This window comes from Bubalus bubalis, chromosome 17, assembly GCF_019923935.1.
Source record: "Bubalus bubalis isolate 160015118507 breed Murrah chromosome 17, NDDB_SH_1, whole genome shotgun sequence".
Lineage (NCBI taxonomy): Eukaryota > Metazoa > Chordata > Mammalia > Artiodactyla > Bovidae > Bubalus > Bubalus bubalis.
Genome location: NC_059173.1, coordinates 42,875,133 through 42,897,368, shown reverse-complemented (window position 1 = coordinate 42,897,368; position 22,236 = coordinate 42,875,133). Strand labels below are relative to the sequence as shown.

At 34.6% G+C, this 22,236-nt stretch overlaps 1 protein-coding gene across 17 annotated transcripts in view; it reads right to left on the bottom strand.

Moving 5' to 3' along the window:
- Window positions 1–22,236, bottom strand: part of LARP1B (La ribonucleoprotein 1B) — a 132,651-nt gene that overhangs the window by 77,716 nt on the left and 32,699 nt on the right. For 14 of the 17 annotated variants that reach the window (XM_025268053.2, XM_025268054.2, XM_025268050.2 and 11 more), the window contains exons 10-11: window positions 18,104–18,276; window positions 13,023–13,388 (exon numbers count right to left, since the gene is read on the bottom strand). In XM_025268053.2, the coding sequence (XP_025123838.1) occupies window positions 13,023–13,388; window positions 18,104–18,276 (539 nt within the window). Of the gene's footprint in view, window positions 1–11,067; window positions 12,741–13,022; window positions 13,389–18,103; window positions 21,719–22,236 lie in introns of those variants that run through there. The other 3 variants (XM_025268058.2, XM_044930424.2, XM_025268062.2) reach the window with 3 other exon arrangements.

The window sequence follows — 22,236 nt, the reverse complement described above, 5'->3', positions numbered from 1 at the left end:
ATACATGTGCAACTTGTTTAGAAAACTAGTATGTAAAAGCTACTAGAAACATAACACTGTTAGTACACTGGAAACCCTGTGTATTTTATTCCCCACAGAAACAACTCAAATCCTGACTTACATGATAATTATTCGACTTTTTCTTTATATTATAGGTATACTTGTACATATTTCTACAAAATGCACCTTTGAATTGACTTGTTCTCAAGAGCTTTATGGAATCATAGTCTGTAAGCAACTGTACGTAACTTCTTGTACTCACCACTGTTTTCTAGATTAACAAAGATGTGTACTACCTGTCACTCATTTTTACTACTATATAGTATCACATTGTTTACTGTACCACAACATATCCAGTCAATTGCTGTTGGACATTTTGGTTATTCCAGTTTGTGAATTTAATGAATAATTCTGCTATACTGTTACATATTGTTCCTGATGAACATTTCTTGGGTTCTGCTAGAGAAGTACTGTTCAATACATACATACTGAAAATCACAATGTAAAGTTTTCCAGTAGCTACATTAAAAAGGTTTTTTAGGGACTTTCCTGGCTGTCCAGTGGTTAAGACTCCATACATCCAATGCAGGGGACACAGGTTCAATCCCTGGTTGGGGAACTAAGATCTAGTGTGCTGCATGCTATAGCTTAAATAAAGTTTTAAAAACAGTTTTTAAAAAGGTTTTTTAAAAGAGCTGTGGTACATACACACAATGGAGTATTACTCAGCTATTAAAAAGAATACATTTGAATCAGTTCTAATGAGGTGGATGAAACTAGAGCCTATTATACAGAGTGAAGTAAGCCAGAAAGAAAAACACCAATACAGTATACTAACACATATATATGGAATTTAGAAAGGTGGTAACAATAACCCTGTATACAAGACAGCAAAAGAGACACTGATGTATAGAACAGTCTTTTGGACTCTGTGGGAGAGGGAGAGGGTGGGATGATTTGGGAGAATGGCATTGAAATATGTATAATATCATATATGAAACGAGTTGCCAGTCCAGGTTCGATGCACGATACTGGATGCTTGGGGCTGGTGCACTGGGACGACCCAGAGGGATGGTATGGGGAGGGAGGAGGGAGGAGGGTTCAGGATGGGGAACACATGTATACCTGTGGCAGATTCATTTTGATATATGGCAAAACCAATACAATATTGTAAAGTTAAATAAAATAAAATTTAAAAAAGAAATAAAAGAGCAAATATTTTACTATTTTACCTAACCAAATGTATTATCATTTCAGTGTGATTATTTAAAAAATTGAGGTTTTTTAACATTCTTTTTTCTTACTAAGTCTTTAAACTGTACATTTAAAGCACATCTCATTTTAGACTATCCACATTTTGAGGATTCAATAACCACATGTGGTTATAACAGCTATAACATTTGAACAATGCAACCCAAGAGCATATTGAGTAGAGATGGTAAGCACAGGGTACAGTTCTATATTTGGCATTACCACAGACAGATTAATGAAGTTCTCCTTCTAAATACTCCCAAACACTTCTGCCTGACGTTTTAACTTTGCTAATGTGCTTTTTACAATGAAACTTTAATTTGCATCTTCTTTATTAATAACTTTGAAGGCCTTTTCATGATTTCAATAGTTGGACTTCCTCTTTTGTGAAACATTTGTTCATGTCTCATAACTAGTTTTTACTCTTTCAGTGTTTTTTATTTTTTAACCACTTCTATATACATTTGTTTTATAATACCTATCAAATAATGAATGAGAACCATCTCTTCTTCACTTTGCGGACTATGTATGCCCTCTCTTTGATGTTTAATGAAAAACCCTTTTTTTAAAATTTACCAACCTTGTCATTTAAGATTGTGATTTTTGTGTCCATTCAAGAAACTTTTCCCTACTCTGAGTGCATTAAGACCTTGTACTGTTATCCATTAATAATGTTTTTGCCGTTCACTGAAATAGATATGAATGACACTGTAAGCCATTAGTCTGTAATTTCACTTTTTCCCCAACAACTTTTCCAGTACTATTTATTAAAAATCAGATCTCTTTGATACATAATCCTGTCATTTGCCAAGTGTGCACAGATGGATCCAACTGTTTCTGTACTTTCTATTTCATTCCTATAGTCTATCTCATATCTTTAATTTAATAAATCATACCCTTAATTTAATAAAAACAAGTTGCCTCACTTTTAGGAGTGTGATGAGTTTCCTGTCCATTACATTTCCATATAAATTTTAGAATCAGTTTATAAAATTCCTTAAAAAAAAACAACACTGTTGAAATATTTATTGGAATATAATTGACCTTTCAATCCATTTGGGGAAAATCACCTTCTTTATCACATTGATTTTTCAAACATGAACTTTGATATTTTTCTCATTTGTGTCTTCACTAAAAACTTAAAAAGTATTATAATGCTCTCCTTAAAAGTGTGATGTATCCTTTTAAAGATCTACCTTATACTAGGCAGAAGGGTCTCTCATAGATGTACAGATCCCAATCTCCACAACATGTAACTACACTGCATACATGGCAAAAAGGACTTTGCAGATGTAACTAAGATTTTCTGAGCGATCTTATTATGCAGAAAACTTTCTCCAACTACAGGCAAAAGAGATGTGGCAAGAAAGATTCAAAGCAGGGTTCCACCAATTGCTGCTGATTTAAAGAGTGACAGTGCAATCTGACCAAGAACACAGGTGGTCTAAGGAAGTTGAGAGGCATCAGTCTGCCAAAATGGAAATGACGGACTTCACTCTACATGGAGCCACAAAGAACTGAATTCTGCAAATGATCTGAATGAACTTGGAAGTAATTTCTCACAGAAAAATACAGATAAGAGCCCAGGATTTTTCTTGTAGGCTCAGAGTAGAGAAACTGGCTGAGCTCACTTAGACTTCTGATTTACAAAATTAAATGATAAACTCATATTGTTTTATAGCTGCCAAATTCACAGTAATGTGTCATGGCTGCCATAGAAAATATATAGATTCTTTCATGGTTGTTTCATATTATCATAAAATAAAATCTTACAAGACCATCATTTGTATTTTCATGAATTTCTCATTCATATTCTCTTCAGGTGTTAGTATCAAGGTTATGTTCTTTTCATAAAATGAATCAAATATTTCCTCTTTTCACCTCAGCTACTCAACAAATACTTGAATATTTACTATTAGTCACTGGAAACTGCATGGCTGAAATTATTTCAATTTTAGAAGAACTTGCTAATAAACCTAAGTTAAATCAGAGTTTGAAGATTATTTAAAATGGTCTTTAGCAACTTATATTCTTTTATAGTCAGTTTTGGTAATTTACATATTTTTCTAGAAAATTTCCTTTGTCTGAATTTAAATGTTCAAATTATAGGTCTGAAGTACTTTTAAAAATAAAAATTTTTCCATAATCAGTAAGTACACCCCCACTTTCACTGCAGCTAAAAATGTACGTTTTCCTCTGTTTTGTCTTCCTAAGTGTAATCTTAGTTTTCTCAAATAATTGTACGATTAAAACCTCTTTTAGATCAATTATTTCTTTCCATATACTTTTATGGAAGTTTCACGCTAGTAAAGTAATGCTCAAAATTCTCCAAGCCAGGCTTCAACAATCCGTGAACTTCCAGATGTTCAAGCTGGTTTTAGAAAAGACAGAGGAACCAGAGATCAAATTGCCAACATCCGCTGGATCACTGGAAAAGCAAGAGAGCTCCAGAAAAAAATCTATTTCTGCTTTATTGACTATGCCAAAGTCTTTGTGTGGATCACAATAAACTGTGGAACATTCTTAAAGAGATGGGACTACCAGACCACCTGACCTGCCTCTTGAGAAATCTGTATGTAGTCAGGAAGCAAGTTAGAACTGGACATGGAACAACAGACTGGTTCCAAATAGGAAAAGGAGTACGTCAAGGCTGTATATTGTCACCCTGCTTATTTAACTTATATGCACATTATACCATGAGAAACGCTGGGCTGGAGGAAGCACAAGCTGGAATCAAGATTGCCGGAAGAAATATCAATAACCTCAGATATGCAGATGACACCACTGTTATGGCAGAAAGTGAAGAACTGAGGAGCCTCTTGATGAAAGTGAAAGAGGAGAGAGAAAAAGTTGGCTTAAAGCTCAACAATCAGAAAACAAAGATCATGGCATCCGGTCCCATCATTTCTTGGCAAATAGATGGGCAAACAGTGGAAACAGTGTCAGACTTTATTTTGGGGGGCTCTAAAATCACTGCTGATGGTGACTGCAGCCATGAAATTAAAAGACGCTTACTCCTTGGCAGGAAAGTTATGACCAGCCTAGACAGCATATTAAAAAGCAGAGACATTACTTTGCCAACAAAGGCCTGTCTAGTCAAGGCTATGGTTTTTCCAGTAGTCATGTATGGATGTGAGAGTTGGACTGTGAAGAAGGCTGAGTGCCGAAGAATTGATGCTTTTGAACTGTGGTGTTGGAGAAGACTCTTGAGAGTCCCTTGGACTACAAGGAGATCCAACCAGTCCATTCTGAAGGAGATCAGCCCTGGGTGTTCTTTGGAAGGAATGATGCTAAAGCTGAAACTCCAGTACTTTGGCCACCTCATGTGAAGAGTTGACTCATTGGAAAAGACTCTGATGCTGGGAGGGATTGGTGGCAGGAGGAAAAGGGGACGACAGAGGATGAGATGGCTGGATGGCATCACCGACTCAATGGAGGTGAGTTTGAGTGAACTCCGGGAGATGGTGATGGACAGGGAGGCCTGGTGTGCTGCAATTCATGGTGTCGTAAAGAGTCGGACCCGACTGAGCGACTGAACTGAACTGAACTGAAAGGAGATCAGTCCTTACTGTTCATTGGAAGGACTGATGTTAAAGCTGAAAATCCAATACTTTGGCCACCTGATTCGAAGAGCTGACTCATTTGAGAAGACCCTGATGCTGGGAAAGATTCAAGGTGGGAGAAGAAGGGGACGACAGAGGATGAGATGGTTGGACGGCATCACTGACTCAATGGACATGTTTGAATAAACTCCAGGAGTTGGTGATAGACAGGGAGTGTCCATCACGCTGGTGTGCTGCAGTCCATGGGGTCGCAGAGTTGGACACGACTGAGTGACTGAACCGAACTGAACTTATGGAACTTTATTTTGCTAATTTTTGTAACTTCATGAGAAATTTCTAGCTTTATAAAATCTATAGTAGATTCTATTAATATTATTGTTCACAGCCCAAATTTCCTAGATTAAAGGATCATGTAATTGTCTTTCATCTCATTTGAGCATATACAACTCCAGCCCATACACTTAGCCATGTGATTTGCCTTAGCCAGTAGACTGTGAGTAAATATACATAAAACCCACAAAATAGTACACTTTAGCGCATCCTCCTGTTCACCCCATCTGCTATATGAATGAATGAGCAAATGCTGTATAAGAGCTCCTCGTTCAGAATGAATACCAATCAAACAGAACCACACACACACACTTGCAGCAGCCCCTATCAAGGACTGTGAGAAATTTTTATTTTAAGGCTTTGAGACCTGAGGGAAAATTTTTATACAGAAAAAATAACAACAGTGATTGGTTTATTGATTTCAAGAATTTTACCTAACATTTGCATTTAAGTCTTATCTCTCTAGGTGCACCTTTAAAATTTTGCTAACATTCCACTTAGATTTTCTAATTTTCACTATGATTTCTTCCTTGGTGAGTTATTTATAAAATATAGCTTTGTTCCAAGACAAAAAGGGTTTTATTTCTATTATTAAACACCAAATTATTTTAATTCTAATGTGTTTTATGCATTATTATGTTTTATATATTATGCTTAAAAATTTGCTATACTCTGCAGTTGCTAGGTACAGAGCTGTTTATCAAATTATTCTTTTTAAATTACTTGAACATTTCTTATTTACTTAGGAGGTAAATTAAGCCACTATGACTAGATTTGTTCTATTAACTTTTTGCTTCACATATTTGAATATTCTGCATTAAATACATCAAATTTTAAGTTACACTTTTCTAATGAATTTCTTCACTTTTAATTATTTAAAAAGACACTCTCTAGCACTAGTAATTCTTTTCATCTTCAAGTCTAATTGGTAAGCTTATTGTCTGATATTAATATATGTACAAAAGTTTTTTTCTTTACTTTTTATTTACTTGATAAGTGGCTGGGTTTCTTTTATAATTTTCACCTTTAATTGGGGTTAAAAAAAAAAGCAAATAACAAAATTTACTATCTTAACCATCTTAAGTGTATAGTTCTGTAGTGTTAAGTATATTCACCATGTTGTGGAACAGATACCAAACTTTTTTTATTAAGCAAAATTGAAATTCTATTCCATTTAATAGCTCCCCATTTCTCCTCACCCCATGACCACCACTCTACTCGTTTCTATGAACTTCACTACTTTAGTACTTCATATAACTGGAATCATACTGTATGTCTCAGTGACTCATTTCATTTAGCATATCTTGACTATTGATGTAGTAGCATGTGACAGATGTCCTTCTTCCTTTTGAAAGTTGAATAATATCCCATTGCACCTATACACCACCATTTTGTTTATCAATTCATCTGATAATGGACATTTTGGGTTGTTTTCACTTTTTAGCTATTGTAAATACTGCTGCTCTTTAGTTTTGTAACTGCCATACTGTTTCCCATAGGAGCTATACTATTTTATGTTTCCACCACCAATGCAAGGTTTCAATTTCTTCACACCCTCTCCAACAAATTTTCTGTGTTTTGCCTTTTATTTTGAAAGTAGCCATCCTAATTAGTTTGAGGTGCTAACTCATTTGATTTTGATTTGTATTTCCCTTGTTGAGTAATGATGCTAAGCATACTTTCATGTGCTTATTGGCCATCTGAATATTATTTTTGGAAAAACATCCATTTGAGTCCTACGACATTTTCTAAACTGAGTTATTTTGTTGAGTTGTTGGGTTTCTTTCTACATTCAATAGTATTAATATCTTATCAGTTATGATAAGCAAATATTTTGTTGTTTTGCAGACTGTCCTTTCATCCTGTTTTGTGTCTGTTAATACACATAAGTTTTTGATTTTCATGAATTCCAACTTGTCCATTTTTGTTTTTTTCACATGTGCTTTTGGTGTTATATACAAGAAATCACTGTCAAATCAAATGTTTCAAGGTTTCACTCCTATGTTTTTTTCTAAAAACTTTGGGTTTTAGGTTTTAGTCTTTAATCTGTTATTAAAATTTTTAGGTATTATGGTGATACAGTAAGGGTCCATCTTCATTCTTTTGCATGTGAGTATTCAGTTTCCCCAACACCATTTGTTGAAGAGGTTGTCCTTTCCCCATTCTGTGGTCTTGGCATTCAAGTTCAAAATCATTACACCATAGAGTCAACTCAAGGGTTTGTTTCTGGGCTCTATAATTCCATTTGTCGATGTCTATCTTTATTCCAGTGACATTGTTTTGATTACTGTAGTTTTGAAATGTATTTTGAAATCAACAGCATGAGATTTCCAACTTTATTTCTTCTTTGTAAAGATTATCTTTGGTTCTTCAGGGTCTCATGAGATTCCATATAAATTTCATTATCTGTTATCCTATTCCTGCAAAAATTGTCATTCAGGGATCGCACTGAATCTGTAGATCACTTTAGGGAGTACTGTCTTCCAATCCATTGGAGAAGGCAATGGCACCCCACTCCAGTACTCTTGCCTGGAAAATCCCATGGATGGAGGAGCCTGGTAGGCTGCAGTTCATGGGGTCGCTAAGAGTCGGACACGACTGAGCGACTTCACTTTCACTTTTCACTTTCATGCATTGGAGAAGGAAATGGCAACCCACTCCAGTGTTCTTGCCTGGAGAATTCCAGGGACGGCGGAGCCTGGTGGGCTGCCATCTATGGGGTCGCACAGAGTCGGACACGACTGAAGCGACTTAGCAGCAGCAGCAGCAGTCTTCCAATCCATATACACAGGATGTCTTTCCATTTACTTGTTTAAAAATCATTTCATTAAGATAAAATCAAAATATGGTACAATCTATCCCAGTGTATAATTGTTTTTAGTATACAATTTTGCAACCACCATCATAATCAATATTTCAACATTTTTATCACTCCAAAAATAAACCTAGTATCCACTAGCAGTCACTATTTTCTTTATCCACCCCAAAATCCACCCTAGGCAGCCACCAATTTAATTTCTCTCTGTTTTGGGTTTCAGATGAAGAGAAACATATAATATGTACTACTTTGTTACTTGCCTCTTTTATTTAGCATGATGTTTTCATGTAGCATTATCAGTAAATTCACTTTTTTCTATTGCCAAATAATGTTACATTGTATGGCTATACCACCTTTATTTATCCATTCGTCAGACAAAGAATATTTGAGTTCTTTACATTTTCATAATGCTACAATGAAGATTTGTGTACAAGTTTTTGTGTGGACATATGTTGTCATTTCTCTCATTTATATACCTAGGAATAGAATTCCTGGGTCATATAATAACTCTGTTTAACATTTTGAACTGCCAAACTGCTTCCCAAAATAGCTGAACCATATTACATTCTAACCAGTAGCCCATTAAGACATTTATTTTTAAATGGGTAGCCTCCAAACTGAAAAATAATAACTTTTAAAACTGAAAAATAATCAATTATCTTCTTTTCAGACACAAAAGTATCTTTAAGTACTCTCTCTCAGTTTGTGTTAATGTTAATCTGTAAGACACAGTTATTATCTTATAAAGTTAATATTTATTTAGGTTTTATTTACATATTTATCACTTGCTTTGCTCTATACTCCTTTCTGCACCTCTGGCATCTGGAATCACTTTTATTTCAATTTTCGAAATTCCTTTGATGAGGTTCTGCTGTCTGCAGTTTCTCTTATATTGCACTCTCTTACTTGAGAGATATTTTTGCAAGGCATACAATTATGTGTTGAAAGTTATTTTCCCTTGCTATATTAACATCATCATTCCATGGTCTGTTGCATTCAAATGTTACTGGTGAGAAGTTAGCTGTCAGTTAACTGTCCAGCCACTCTTCTTTAAAGTAACCACTCTTTCCCTGGCTACTCTACGCTGGTACTTCTCTGCAGCTCAGAAAATGTCCTAGGTATTACCTATTAAAACACTGACTCTGTCCCATTTACTCTCTTTCCTTCTGAAACTCTGAATAAATATCTTAGACCATGTTTTTCACTCTATATTGCACTTGCTTTTTACTTTTCTCAAAAATAAAAAGATTTATAATAAAATTCATTAAATGTTAACTTACAGAACTAGATTTGAAATATACCAAATAATAGCAACGACTTTCTACAGAATACCATTCTATACCCTCTTTCATATATTTTATCTCTGTTGATTTCTAAATACTTTCTTGTAACCTGTCTTCCAGTTCGCTGATTCTTTAATTGTATCTAATCTGTTGTTAATCCCTTTAATTAACTGAGTTTTTAATTTCAGCCTTTAACTGTTTTTACTTCCAGAAGTTCTACAAAGGTTATTCTTTAGAATTTCTTTTTCCTTGCAGATATTCTTTAAACATAGTAAGCACAGTTACTCTATACTACGCTTAATAATTCTACTACCTAAATTTTTTCATGGTATGGGCTTATTGTCTGCTAATTCTGTTCATTCTCACATGTGATACCTTGCTCAGCACAACTTAGGAAATATGCTTTGTAGTCCTCTAGAGAAGCAGATCGGAGAAGGCAATGGCACCCCACTCCAGTACTCTTGCCTGGAAAATCCCATGGACGGAGGAGCTTGGTAGGCTGCAGTCCATGGGGTCGCTAAGTCAGACATGACTCAGCGACTTCACTTTCACTTTTCACTTTCATGCACTGGAGAAGGAAATGGCAACCCACTCCAGTGTTCTTGCCTGGAGAATCCCAGGGACGGGGGAGCCTGGTGGGCTGCTGTCTATGGGGTCACACAGAGTCGGACACGACTGAAGAGACTTAGCAGCAGCAGCAGAGAAGCAGATGAGAAAGCAGTTATGTTCCCTTTCACTACGGTATAGTTTTTCAGGTACCAATTCTAGGGGAAGGGACTCCTATTAGAAACCCTGACTCTGACTAGGCCACAGGTTTGTCTTTTACTCTATATTTTGGGTGGCTTTTGCAAAGCTGAACTTCACAAACTATCCAAATTTCAAAATGCTCTCCCAGGCAAAACTGGTTTTAATCCTCTACTCCTCTTTGGTTTTATTCTGATAACTTATCTTTCAGATCTGCAAGGATTTTAAGTTCATATTTTCTCACTTATTAGCAGGCCATTTTAACTGTCTTTAAGCAATAAAGACATGTCAGAAACAGAAGGCCTATACCTACTCTTTGGTACATACACTTCAACATAGCTTATAGATTCAGCAAAACTCCCTTCACAAAGTCAGAAATGATCACCAAACAACCCGACCAATTTGGCATTCTTTTCATTCATACCTAAACTCAATCTGTCCAGCTTCCAGCACATCTGATTATTCTCTCCTTATGAACACAGTGTTCAGCTTCCACAACACCAGTTTCCTATACAACTCCTAAATGGTCCTTCCTTAAGATTCAGACCTGGGTCGTCTAATTTCTACACTTCCTTTGCCACCAATTTATCTTAAATTACCAACATACACCTCCTGGACTACTTTAATAGACTCCCAACTGAATTTCATCTGCCACTCTTGTCCCCATCTAATCCATTCTCTGCCATAGTAACCAAAGTGGTATTTCTAAAATAAAAATTAGATCACATGCTGTCACCTGTATAAAATTCTTCAAGGTACTCCATTTGAACTTTAGGTAAATTCCAAATTACTTAACAAGGCCCACATGTTACCTTCTATGATCAGATACATGCCTACATATCTATAACTGTTCTCTTGTATAAATACTATAAACACTTTTTTTATTTCCTCAAATATACCAAATTCTTTCCCATCTCATATTCTTGACACTCGTTATTCCCCTTTCCTAGAATATGGTTTATTTATTTGCATGGTTCATTCTTATCTATACTTTCTATCTCACTATAACTGTGACTTTCTCACAGGCATTCCCTTATAGCCTAATTCAACAGCACCTTAATTTGTGATCAGGTACTTACTGTGGTTTATTTTAATGTCTATTGTCCCAAGTATATGTAAGAATAGGCATGTAGAAATCCTGTTATCTTTCCATTTCATGCCCAGTACCTAACATGGTGTCACATACACACAGTAGGAATAATAAATAATTAAATAACTGATTTCTCTCCCTCTATACAGAACCACAGAAGAAGTACAATTCTAATGAGAATGTATATGCTAAGCACAGAATTAGAGAAAAGAGGAATAAGTTAAACAATAGGGATTAGGTAAGACATAATTATGAACAGACCCATAATGCTTAAGAACCATATAGCCAAGACTTTTTTCCCTGGACCAATATTCTTTGGCTAAGGCAACAGATGAGGTAATTGTATTTAATTATTGCTGTCTACACTTTCAAGCAAATAGTCACCTGCCAAGAGCATTTGCTTCAAGGTGACTTGAAATTTCATTATCTGGACCTCTGAAAATATCTTCTCTTAAAACCAACATTATACACAAAGGTTAGGTTCTTCTGGTGAGTTCATAATGTTTAATCTATAATTCATTATCCATTTTAACAAATATGAATTGAGTACTACTTTGCATCAGAAACTGTAACAACTGTGCTACAACTGGAGATACGGCTGTACAAAAAAACAGGACAAAATTCCCTTCCTCACAGATCTGACATTTACATGATCAAAAGTGCAATACACAGAACAGCAGATGGTGAAGAACAATGCAGGACAGAGGAATAGGGAATGGAGGTAGGGCAATCTTAACCTATTGTAAATTTATTTTCTATCTTTTTCTGTTCCCAAAAGGATTTAAGCTAGATGTTATTTATAGAACCTAAGTATCACAAATAATGTAACAATTCTTATAGAAGTTAAGATTTCAACCAAGAAACTTTATAAAAACATACTTCCTTTCCCATAGCAGTAGGACTGTGAGAATTGCTCAGGCTCCAATTTACTGACAAGCTACCATATTCCTGAGGCAGGATCTTCAAAAAGGCAGTGGTGAGACAAGAGGATAAAAGCAGTGATGGAAATTCCAGGAAGAAGAACTGAGAAGGAAAGCACACTTCTTGATGATATGAAGCTTCACACACAGCCAGTTCTGTCCAACCATGAGTTGGCTGGCTTTTCTGTCTAAAACTCTATTTCTAAAATCTCTTTCCTATTTGGCATATTATACAACTTTTCCTCATTATTCTAACCTCAAAACAAATATTTAATTTTGGGGAATTTTCTAATCAATTTAATGGCAGAAAAAGATCCTTTTAAATCCCTGTCTAAACCACTAAAAGTCATATAAAAGGAATGCAGACAGCCAGTAGACTACTCTAGACTCTCATATTTTATCTTAGTAACTGGTGTAGGTACCAGGAGGTTGGGTGAAATTCAAGATGAAAAACTGGAGCAAACTTTCAAACAGGTCCTGCAACAAAGTAATGATCAACAAGGAAAGACAGTCAGTGTAATCTTGTCTACTTGTCAACAACGAGTTCCACTGTCACAGAACCTGCACCACAGACTAAGGTGAGAAGCACACAAAGGGCAACGAAAGTAACTACTTTCTGAAGCCCTGCTCACACAGCTGGAGTGCTTATAGCCACATATGTAAAGAGCATATAAACTAAGCCAGTCCATAACTTTAGTTTTTATGTCTTCTAATGAGGAAAGGCCTTCTTATTACTTTCACCTGAAAAAAAGGTAGGATTTTTTTTTAAATCATAGAGTGCTAATATTTTTTGGTAATGAAAGCACTTATTCACTGTCATTTTTGTTTTTGTTTTTCACTGTCATTTTAATAAAATAACTTTTTCAGGTTGTAAATATCATATATTTCTAGGAATTTTTCAAATTAAATATAATTTATTTATACTCAAAATTTCAAGTAAGGTCTCAAGTTTAGGAAAACCTAAGCAGCAACATGCAATCAAAACAAAGTATCAATAGAAAGATGTTGGTTATAAACAATTACCTTTATGGCTCTGTGTTTGTTTTCATATTCTTCCATCCACAGATCCTGCTCATAATAATATAAACCATCGTTGATAACTTTAGCAAGTTCAGATGTAATTTTTGCCTGAGACATGTGGTAGCCTGTTCGATCTCCTCCAGGATGTTTTCTCATGTAAGGAGGTGTCTGAGTTACAATCAAAATCTTATTTAAATCTTGATCATCAATTTCATAATCTGAATCATTATCAGACCAATCAGTAAATGTGTTTTTTTGACCTTCTATTTGTTCCATCTCTTCATCAAAGAAAAAATCAAGTTCTTCTTGTTCTTGTTCATCTGGAAGATATAGTTGATTTGATGCCTCTTCAGGAAGAGATGGTGGTTCCTAGAGGAAGGAATTGGTATTTTATATAAAACCATTATTATCACTTTTATAATAAATGTTGTGTAACAATGTTAATGTAAGTAATATCAAGACTGTTCAATAACTGGATTAACAGTCAAATGGTAAAAGAAAATCATGCCAGTATTATTCTGGCCCAATAAATAGTAAGCAATTGCTAACTACTAAGTTCAAGACTAAAAAAACCCACAAAACTGAATAAAAGAAAGATATTAAAAACTCCTCTAAAATTAGCATGATCCTTAGCACATTCATTACAGCATACCAACTTATTTTACAGATGAAGGAAGAAAAGGCCTATAAATGTGACATTGTTGGTCCACAATCTCAAAATTAGTCTATGAGTATGAACTAGACAACCAAGGTAGTCTTGTGGCACATCATGTGGGATCCTAGTTGCCAGACCAGGGTTCAAACCCAAGCCCCCAGCAATGAAAGCGCAGAGCCCTAACCACTGGACTTCAGAGGTATTCCCAGAAAAAATAAGGTCTTTGGACTTCCAGATTCAATGATCCTCCCTATTCTCAATCTTTTTACCTCAAAATTTCATGTTAAATTCACTAACACTCGCTGAATTATTGAATTTCCACCCTCATGAAAAATGTAAAATAGCTTACTGTTGAGTGACATATATAAAGTCCAAATTTGTAGATTTTAGATCCTCTAAAATCTAACAATCTAGATTTTCAAACTCTCAACACAAAGAAATAGATTTTTCAATGTTCTCATCTTCCAATGCCATGCTCTGATCAATCCTTATCCTTCAGTAAATGCTAATTCACCTATCCCTAGAATAAGACAATTGTTCTCTCCAGAATTCCTATTCATGTGAATCTATATTCATTCATTTGGTCAATAATTATCTGGATCCTCACATGAACTGGGTACTGTTCTAAGTAGGAGATTATAACAATAAATATGACAGCAATTCTGCCCTGATGGAGCTAACATTCTAGTAAATAAAAGTTTTTACTTTTTTAAAAAAGGAAGTTTTAACACTCTGTGAATATAATTAAAAACAAAACTACATATCCTATTATTCACATTTACAAAAACATGAAAAAAGTCTTAGAAAAACACCAAACTGTTAATAATGATAAAGCAAGGAGAGAGCCTTTTGTTATTTGGTATCAGTTATATATAAATTTATATTTTATATATAAATTTTTTATAATTTATGAGAAAGAGACAAAAAAAAGTAGGGGTTAAAGAGTTTTTTAATGTGGAGGAAAAAATGTAGATCTTGGAATAAATGAAATATGGTACAAATTTTTGTCAATGAGTCCAGGATATGATCCTCCCAAGTTATCCAGATTTGCCATGACAAATACAGAAATTAATCAGGATCTTCAGAAAATCTCTTTTTGATATACAATGGAGAAAAGACAATCTCTTTAACAGGTGGTGCTGGGAAAACTGGTCAACCACCTGTAAAAGAATGAAACTACAACACTTTCCAACACCATACACAAAAATAAACTCAAAATGGATTAAAGATCTAAACGTAAGACCAGAAACTATAAAACTCCTAGAGGAGAACATAGGCAGAACACTCACAGACATAAATCACAGCAAGATCCTCTATGACACACCTCCCAGAGTAATAGAAATAAAAACAAAAATAAACAAATGGGACCTAATTAAGCTTAAAAGCTTTTGCACAACAAAGGAAACTATACGCAAGGTGAAAAAGACAGCCTTCAGATGGGAGAAAATAACAGCAAACAAAACTGACAAAGAATTAATCTCAAAAATATACAAGCAGGTCATGCAGCTCAATACCAGAAAAATAAATGACCCAATCAAAAAGTGGGCCAAAGAACTAAACAGACATTTGTCCAAAGAAGACATACAGATGGCTAACATATAAGAAGATGCTCAACATCACTCATTATCAGAGAAATGCAAATCAAAACCACAATGAGGTACCATCTCACGCCAGTCAGAATGGCTGCTATCAAAAAGTCTACCAACAATAAATGCTGGAGAAGGCATGGAGAAAAGGGAACCCTCTTACACTGTTGGTGGGAATGCAAACTAGTATAGCCACTATGGAGAACAGTGTGGAGATTCCTTAAAAAACTGGAAATAGAACTGCCATACGACCCAGCAATCCCACTGCTGGGCACACACACCAAAGAGAATTGAAAGAGACACGTGTACCCCCAATGTTCATTGCAGCGCTGTTTATAATAGCTAGGACATGGAAAGAACCTAGATGTCCACTGGCAAATGAATGGAAAAGAAAGTTGTGGTACATATACACAATGGAATATTACTCAGTTATTAAAAAGAACACATTTGAATCAGTTCTAATGAGGTAGATGAAACTGGAGTCTATAATACAGAGTGAAGTAAGTCAGAAAGAAAAACACCAATATATTAAACACCAGTATATTAACACATGTATATGGAATTTAGAAAGATGGTAACGACGACCCTAGGTGCAAAACAGCAAAAGAGACACAGATATAAAGAACAGACTTTGGACTCTGTGGGAGAAGCTGAAGGTGGGATGATTTGAGAGAATAGCATTGAAACATGTATATTACCATATGTGAAATAAATAGATGACCAGTCCAAGTTCGATGCATGGAATAGGGCACTCAAAGCCTGTGCACTGGGATGACCCAGAGGGATGGGATGGGGAGGGAGGTTGGAAGGGGGTTTGGGATGGGGTGACACATGTACCCCCATGACTGATTCATGTCAATGTATGGCTAAAACCACCACAATGTTATAAAGTAATTAGCCTTCAATTAAAATAAATTAATAAAAAAAATCTTATTTTGAGAAGCTGCCTTAGGCTTTTAAAATAACCCAAGGAAGAAAACCTTAAGTATGCTGAGTGTAACCACCATTGCTAATTTAAAAGCTATCTTTTCAAGACAGAAAAGACTAACAGACATAAAAAACTTATGGTTACCACAGGGGACAGTGGGAGTTGGGGTGGGATAAATTAGAATTTGGGTATCAACATACACAATACTATAGGTGGCACAGTGGTAAAGAATTCACCTGCCAGTGCAGGAGGAACAAGAAACAAAGGTTCAATCCCTGGGTTGGAAAGATCCCCTCCATGGAGTAGGAAATGGGAACCTACTCCATTATTCTTGCCTGTAAAATTCCATGGGACTAAGCAAGCACACGTATAAAATAGATAAACAACAAGGTCCTACTGCATAGCACTGGAAACTATATTCAGTATCTTGTAATAACCTATAATGGGAAAAAAATCTGAAAAAGAATATATATATATATATATAAAACTGAACCACTCTGCTGTACTCTTGAAGCTAACACAACATTGTAAATTAAATGTATTCCAATTTTTTTTTTAAATGGCATATAAGTAAGTACAAAGTTATCTTGGATTAGGGCTTCAAACTCAGCATTAATGACATGTTGGGCTTCATAATTCTTTAGGATGTGTGGTGGAGGTGGAGGTGTCTTATGCACTACAGGATATGAACAGCATCCCTGGCCTTCACACTCACAAGATGCAGTAGCACTTTCAGTTTTAATAACCAAAAACTGTCTCCAGACATTGCAAAACATCCTATGCTGAGGTGAAATATCAACATCCTTTCCATTCCTCCAATGAAGAAACACCCTTAAGTCCTTCATGCTTTCTTTCTTCACACTTTAATCTTGGGAATAAAGAGCCCTACCATAGTAATCTTTAATATTAATGATAGCTTTCTTCAGTCTTCCTACATTTGGGTCTGTTATTTTTTGTGACCTCTTCCTTTTAGAGCTTACTTTGAATATTTGAATTATTTTAGTGGCACTATTACCAAGTTTATTTTCAGTAAGCTTTTTTACTTTTAGTTAATTGTACATTCACATATAGTTATAAGAAATAGAAATCTTGAGGACTTCCCTGGTAGTCCAGCACTTCCAATGCATGGGTTGTGGGTTTGATCCATGGTCAAGGAACTAAGATTCCACATGCCACACAGTGCAGCCAAAAAGAAAGAAAGAAAACAGAAATCTCGTGCACTTTTTACCCACTTTCTCCCAAAGTTAACATACTGTAAAACTATAGCAGACTACCACAAGATACACATTGATGTTACCTATCAACCTTACTAGGATTTCCATTTTACTTGTACTCATTTGTGTTTGTAGCTTATATCAGAGCCATTTTTATCACATTTCAAGTTCGCATATCCAACCATCAGCCAAAAATATAGCAGTTCTATTGCAAGAAACTCTCGTATAGTTCCCTAACTACCATCATCTCACTTCTTTGTGTGTCCCCAAGAAATTTATTATTTTCCTTACTGTAAAATCACCAAAACAGAAACAAACCAGACATGTATTCTTTACAAATAATTATATGTAAAATAATTCTATAATTAAGAAGGTTACATATAATGTGGCAAAGTTATAAATTCAAAATTTAGAAAAATGTCATCTTTAAAAAAACTGAAATGTATTCAAACAAATTTCAAGTAAAAAGATTAAAGCAGAATATTTTAAAAATCATACTCAGAAAAAAGATAATTTTTTAAAATTGATACAATTATTTTCAACTACTTAGTAACCTGTAAGTTTTTGCTGAAGGGCAATGGTTCCAAATTTTACCATTGTTTTAAACTTTACCAAATTTTATATATGTATCTCAAAAACAGTGGCCTTACAAGCCACTCAGGATATAGAATACAAACTTCACTTGGGTCATAACAACTTACCTTCAGTTTCACTGGGGATGGATGATGTCTCTTTTTTACTTCTATCCAAGATTCTGAGTCCAAGTTGGGCAAACTGGTAGATAAACCTCTAGACATTCCTTGAAGATTACTTGTTTCTGTGTTTTTCTTTGGGGTCAGTGGACTTCCAATTCTTGGAGAATTTGGGGCAGACTCTAAAATTTTAAGTTAGTTCTATAGTTAAAATAATGGTTTACTTACTTATAAAGCACATTTTTTCTTTACTTGGGCTTGATTATTTTTTTTCTTCACAAAAACATGATAAATCAATCTCAATTATAACCTTTCAATGATATTCAAAACGAAAGGGCTCTGTAAGATGTAGAATGAAGCCAATGAATAACAGCAGCAATGTTATCAACCCCTACAGAGACACATTCATTCAAACCTGTCAAGAACATCAATGCCAGTCATTTATTAATTATGACAACACATTTATTTCAGTCAATTCTCTGTGAAATCTTAGGTTCATAAACTGCAATGAAATTAAGGAATCTTAAAAAATGCTACTAAGCAAATAAAATGTCATTGGTTCTACTAGAATCTACACTAAGACAGCCTTTTCTCCTTTTCCTAATAAGGTTTACTTAAATCCAGTAAACTGAATACTGTAAAAAGCATAATGTGTCACATCATTAAAGTGCACTGCACTGGCAATAATATTTAGTTAGAATATTTTACAGTTCCGCTGGAATTTAAAATGCCTTTCTCCACAATTAATGAAAGTAATTATATACTTTATAAAATACAAATCATAATTTCCTTTATAAAAAATTTTTTTCAAAAGTGAAAGAATATTAAGTTATAATGCATTATGCACTTGCTTTGGACAAAATGTGTTTCAGAAACAAATTTATACTGTAAACTTCTAAGCATTATTTACTCCTCAAAGCCAATTCCTTGAAAATACTGCAAAGCAGAATATTACATAGAGAAAGTTGAATAAATGTATACCAACAATCCTTTTAATTTACTAAATGAAAATGCAAGGGCACATGCCAGGAGTTTGAGAAGAGTATTTCAAGATTTTACGTTCATCTACTACCTACTACAATTAGATGGATTTATTATTGTTTCCATGGACACGGTTAGATCCAAGATTCAACCACCAAATGACTATATTGCTTTAAAAAGAAGCATATTATTTCATAACAAAAAAGGCTCTAAAACTGCATTGTTCAACACAATAGCCACTAGCCATATGGAGGTACGGAGCACTTGGAATGTGGCTACTCCTGAAATGTGCTCAGGATATAACTATAAAATATGCAGCAGATTTCAAAGACCTGGCACAAAAATAACATTGGTCCATAATTTTTAATGTTCTAACATTTGGATATATTAAAATTAATTTCATGTTTTACAGCTTTTAATACTATTTAAATTATTAGGATTACATGTGTAGCAAACTAAGTATTTCTATTGGACACTGCTGCTCTACAACTTAATGGTACAAATTAATTGATCCAAAAAATTAGTTTGAGTGAAAAGATTTGGACTGTTAGTATTAACATTGAAAGTTGTACAAAATGGGAAAAACATTAACTTCAGAGAACCCTATTACTGGTGCCATGAATTGTTTCTATTCATGCAGTGAATTAAAAGTAGATTAAGAACCAGCACTCTAGTAACTGGGAGAATTAACTAAATTAGTATGCAGAGTTCATGTATATATTAGAACAGTATCTGGCACAAGGCAGAGAAATCAGTTATCTACTATTTTTAACACAGAAATTGAAGAAAACCTGTAAAAACCTATGTAATTTAATCATCTCTAAATGCTCTTTAAGCCTGAGTAATGTTTTTTGCTATGAAGTTATATATTTCACAATACTCACAACTCATGTGCTCATAAGGTAAACGACATTAAAATATCAAAGAATTTGGTTAAGAAAACTTAAACAGAGTCTTTGATAGTTTTTAAAGGGTGTTCACCATATAAACTAAACATATGTTCTATATGATTTACTATATCTTTTACAAAGAAAAGACTTCAAACTATGTGTGTGTAAATTTTAATAATAATGTGTGTGTGTGCTAAGTCGCTTCAGGTGTGTCTGACTCTGTGTGACCCTATGGACTGTGGCCCAGACTCCTCTGTCCATGGGATTCTCCAGGCAAAAATACTGCAGTGGACTGCCATGCCCTTACCTGGGAAGCCCATTTAATAGTAAAACCCTAATCTTCCAAGATCAAATGAGTTTGAGTATGACTTGGATTATTTGACATTAAACTTGTTTATAGGAACGCATTGGCTCTGCAGTGGTTAGGACTCTGCACTTTCATTCACAGATTCAAATCCTGGTTGGGGAACTAAGATCTCAACAAGCCATGGGATGTGGCCCCAAAAAAATTAATACCACTTAGTCGTGGACAAAAATTAGACACATACTTTGAGACACTTAATAGGTTCTAATTTGCAAAACCTAGAAAAAAAATTTTTCTTCCTAGTTGAAAACTGACAACATGACTTTTCAGAGATAAATTACCATATATATTTCATGATACCTATTTCATGACATCTTTATCCACCTTGAATCATAGCTTTGGGTAACTATACAGATTGACTTGATTCAGATAATACGTACTTGCATGTAAATAAGTATATATTCAAAGAAACACAAAAATGTACAAACATTGATTTTATTCTTGTAATTTTATTAACAATGCATAAATGATTAACGGACAGGCATCACCAACTTGACTATCTTACCTACCCTGTTTCTGTTTAACAACTGACCTAATGCCTGTTCATAAGGTTAAATATATCATCTTGGACCCCAAGTTTATACAATAAATTAATCTAATTTATACAATCAGACATCATATATTTTTTTTAAAACCTAAAAAAATGTCACTTGAAGTTCTCAAACTTTTAAAACACCTGCCCAAATTGCTTTCTAGGCAGAGAGGCACAGAGGGCTAACAATCAAAGAAATGCTCAATAAAAATATCTGTGAGACTGTCCATCAGTGCTTTATTGATGGCAGGTCTCTATAATGGTATATCAAAAATAGATTTCAAAGAGTAAAAAAAAAAAAATACATTTGTTCATTTCTTAAGGTTTCTTATCCTTAATAGTCCACATTAATAAATCTCATAGTCCGTGTGAAATATTATGACAATAGGTGAGTTACACAATGTACACTATACTGAAAACAGCAAAGGATCTAACAAACTGGGAAATTCCACTCAAGCCTATTTCTGCTTTATTGATCTGGACACAAGTACAGAAGTCTGGAAGGAAAAGACAGAATCTTGCAATATTTCCAGAATGATAATTAACTTTCCCACCGTGAATAAATTGCACATGCAGCTCAGGCTAATTACAAGCAAATGGGCAGCTCCTATTAAAAACAACAGCAGTTCTCAGGTCTGTCTTTCATCATCATCACAAAGGTGTTATCTCCATTGTAGTGTTGGCCCAATCTCCTCCACAAGGAGTGGAAGTAGACAGTCTTGGAGAGAAGTCTGGTCGCTTTCATTTCTGCAGCACGATTTGTTCCAATATTTATAATGATATTTCATTGAGTCACCTATTCCTCTGCATATTCCGATGAAATGACATCCAAGAGCATCAGTAGATCATCACCCTGACTGAAAAAAGTTTAAGCACACATATTTTTTTCCCAAGAGGGAATGTCTTAAAAATGATCCAGGAAAAAATTCTTAACATTAAAGCAATTTTGGGAAATTCTAAATACCACCAATTCTTTAACATATAATTATAATAACTTCATAAGAGATCCCCAATTCTGCTTTAGAATATAGGTCATCTTATGATTTCAAGACCAAGCTGAAGTACATTGGGAAAAAAATTAAAGGAAGGCTACCCCCACTCTTGAGTGTAAGACTTTTAGACTATTCCAATCTTACAAGGGGAAACAAGCAGAATATATCTATAACCATTTAGTAAAATTAAGATAGGAAAAAAATCCAAATATGACAAAGTATACAAATAAGAATAAATAGAGCAGAGCACTTCCCATAATTCCTAAATCCCTATTTAACTTACAGCTTTCTGTGGGAGGCATTATTAATAAAATATGAAGCATCAAAACATTAAATTATCTTTAATTTTCTGCTGAGTCTAAATAAACTTTTACAAAGATAGG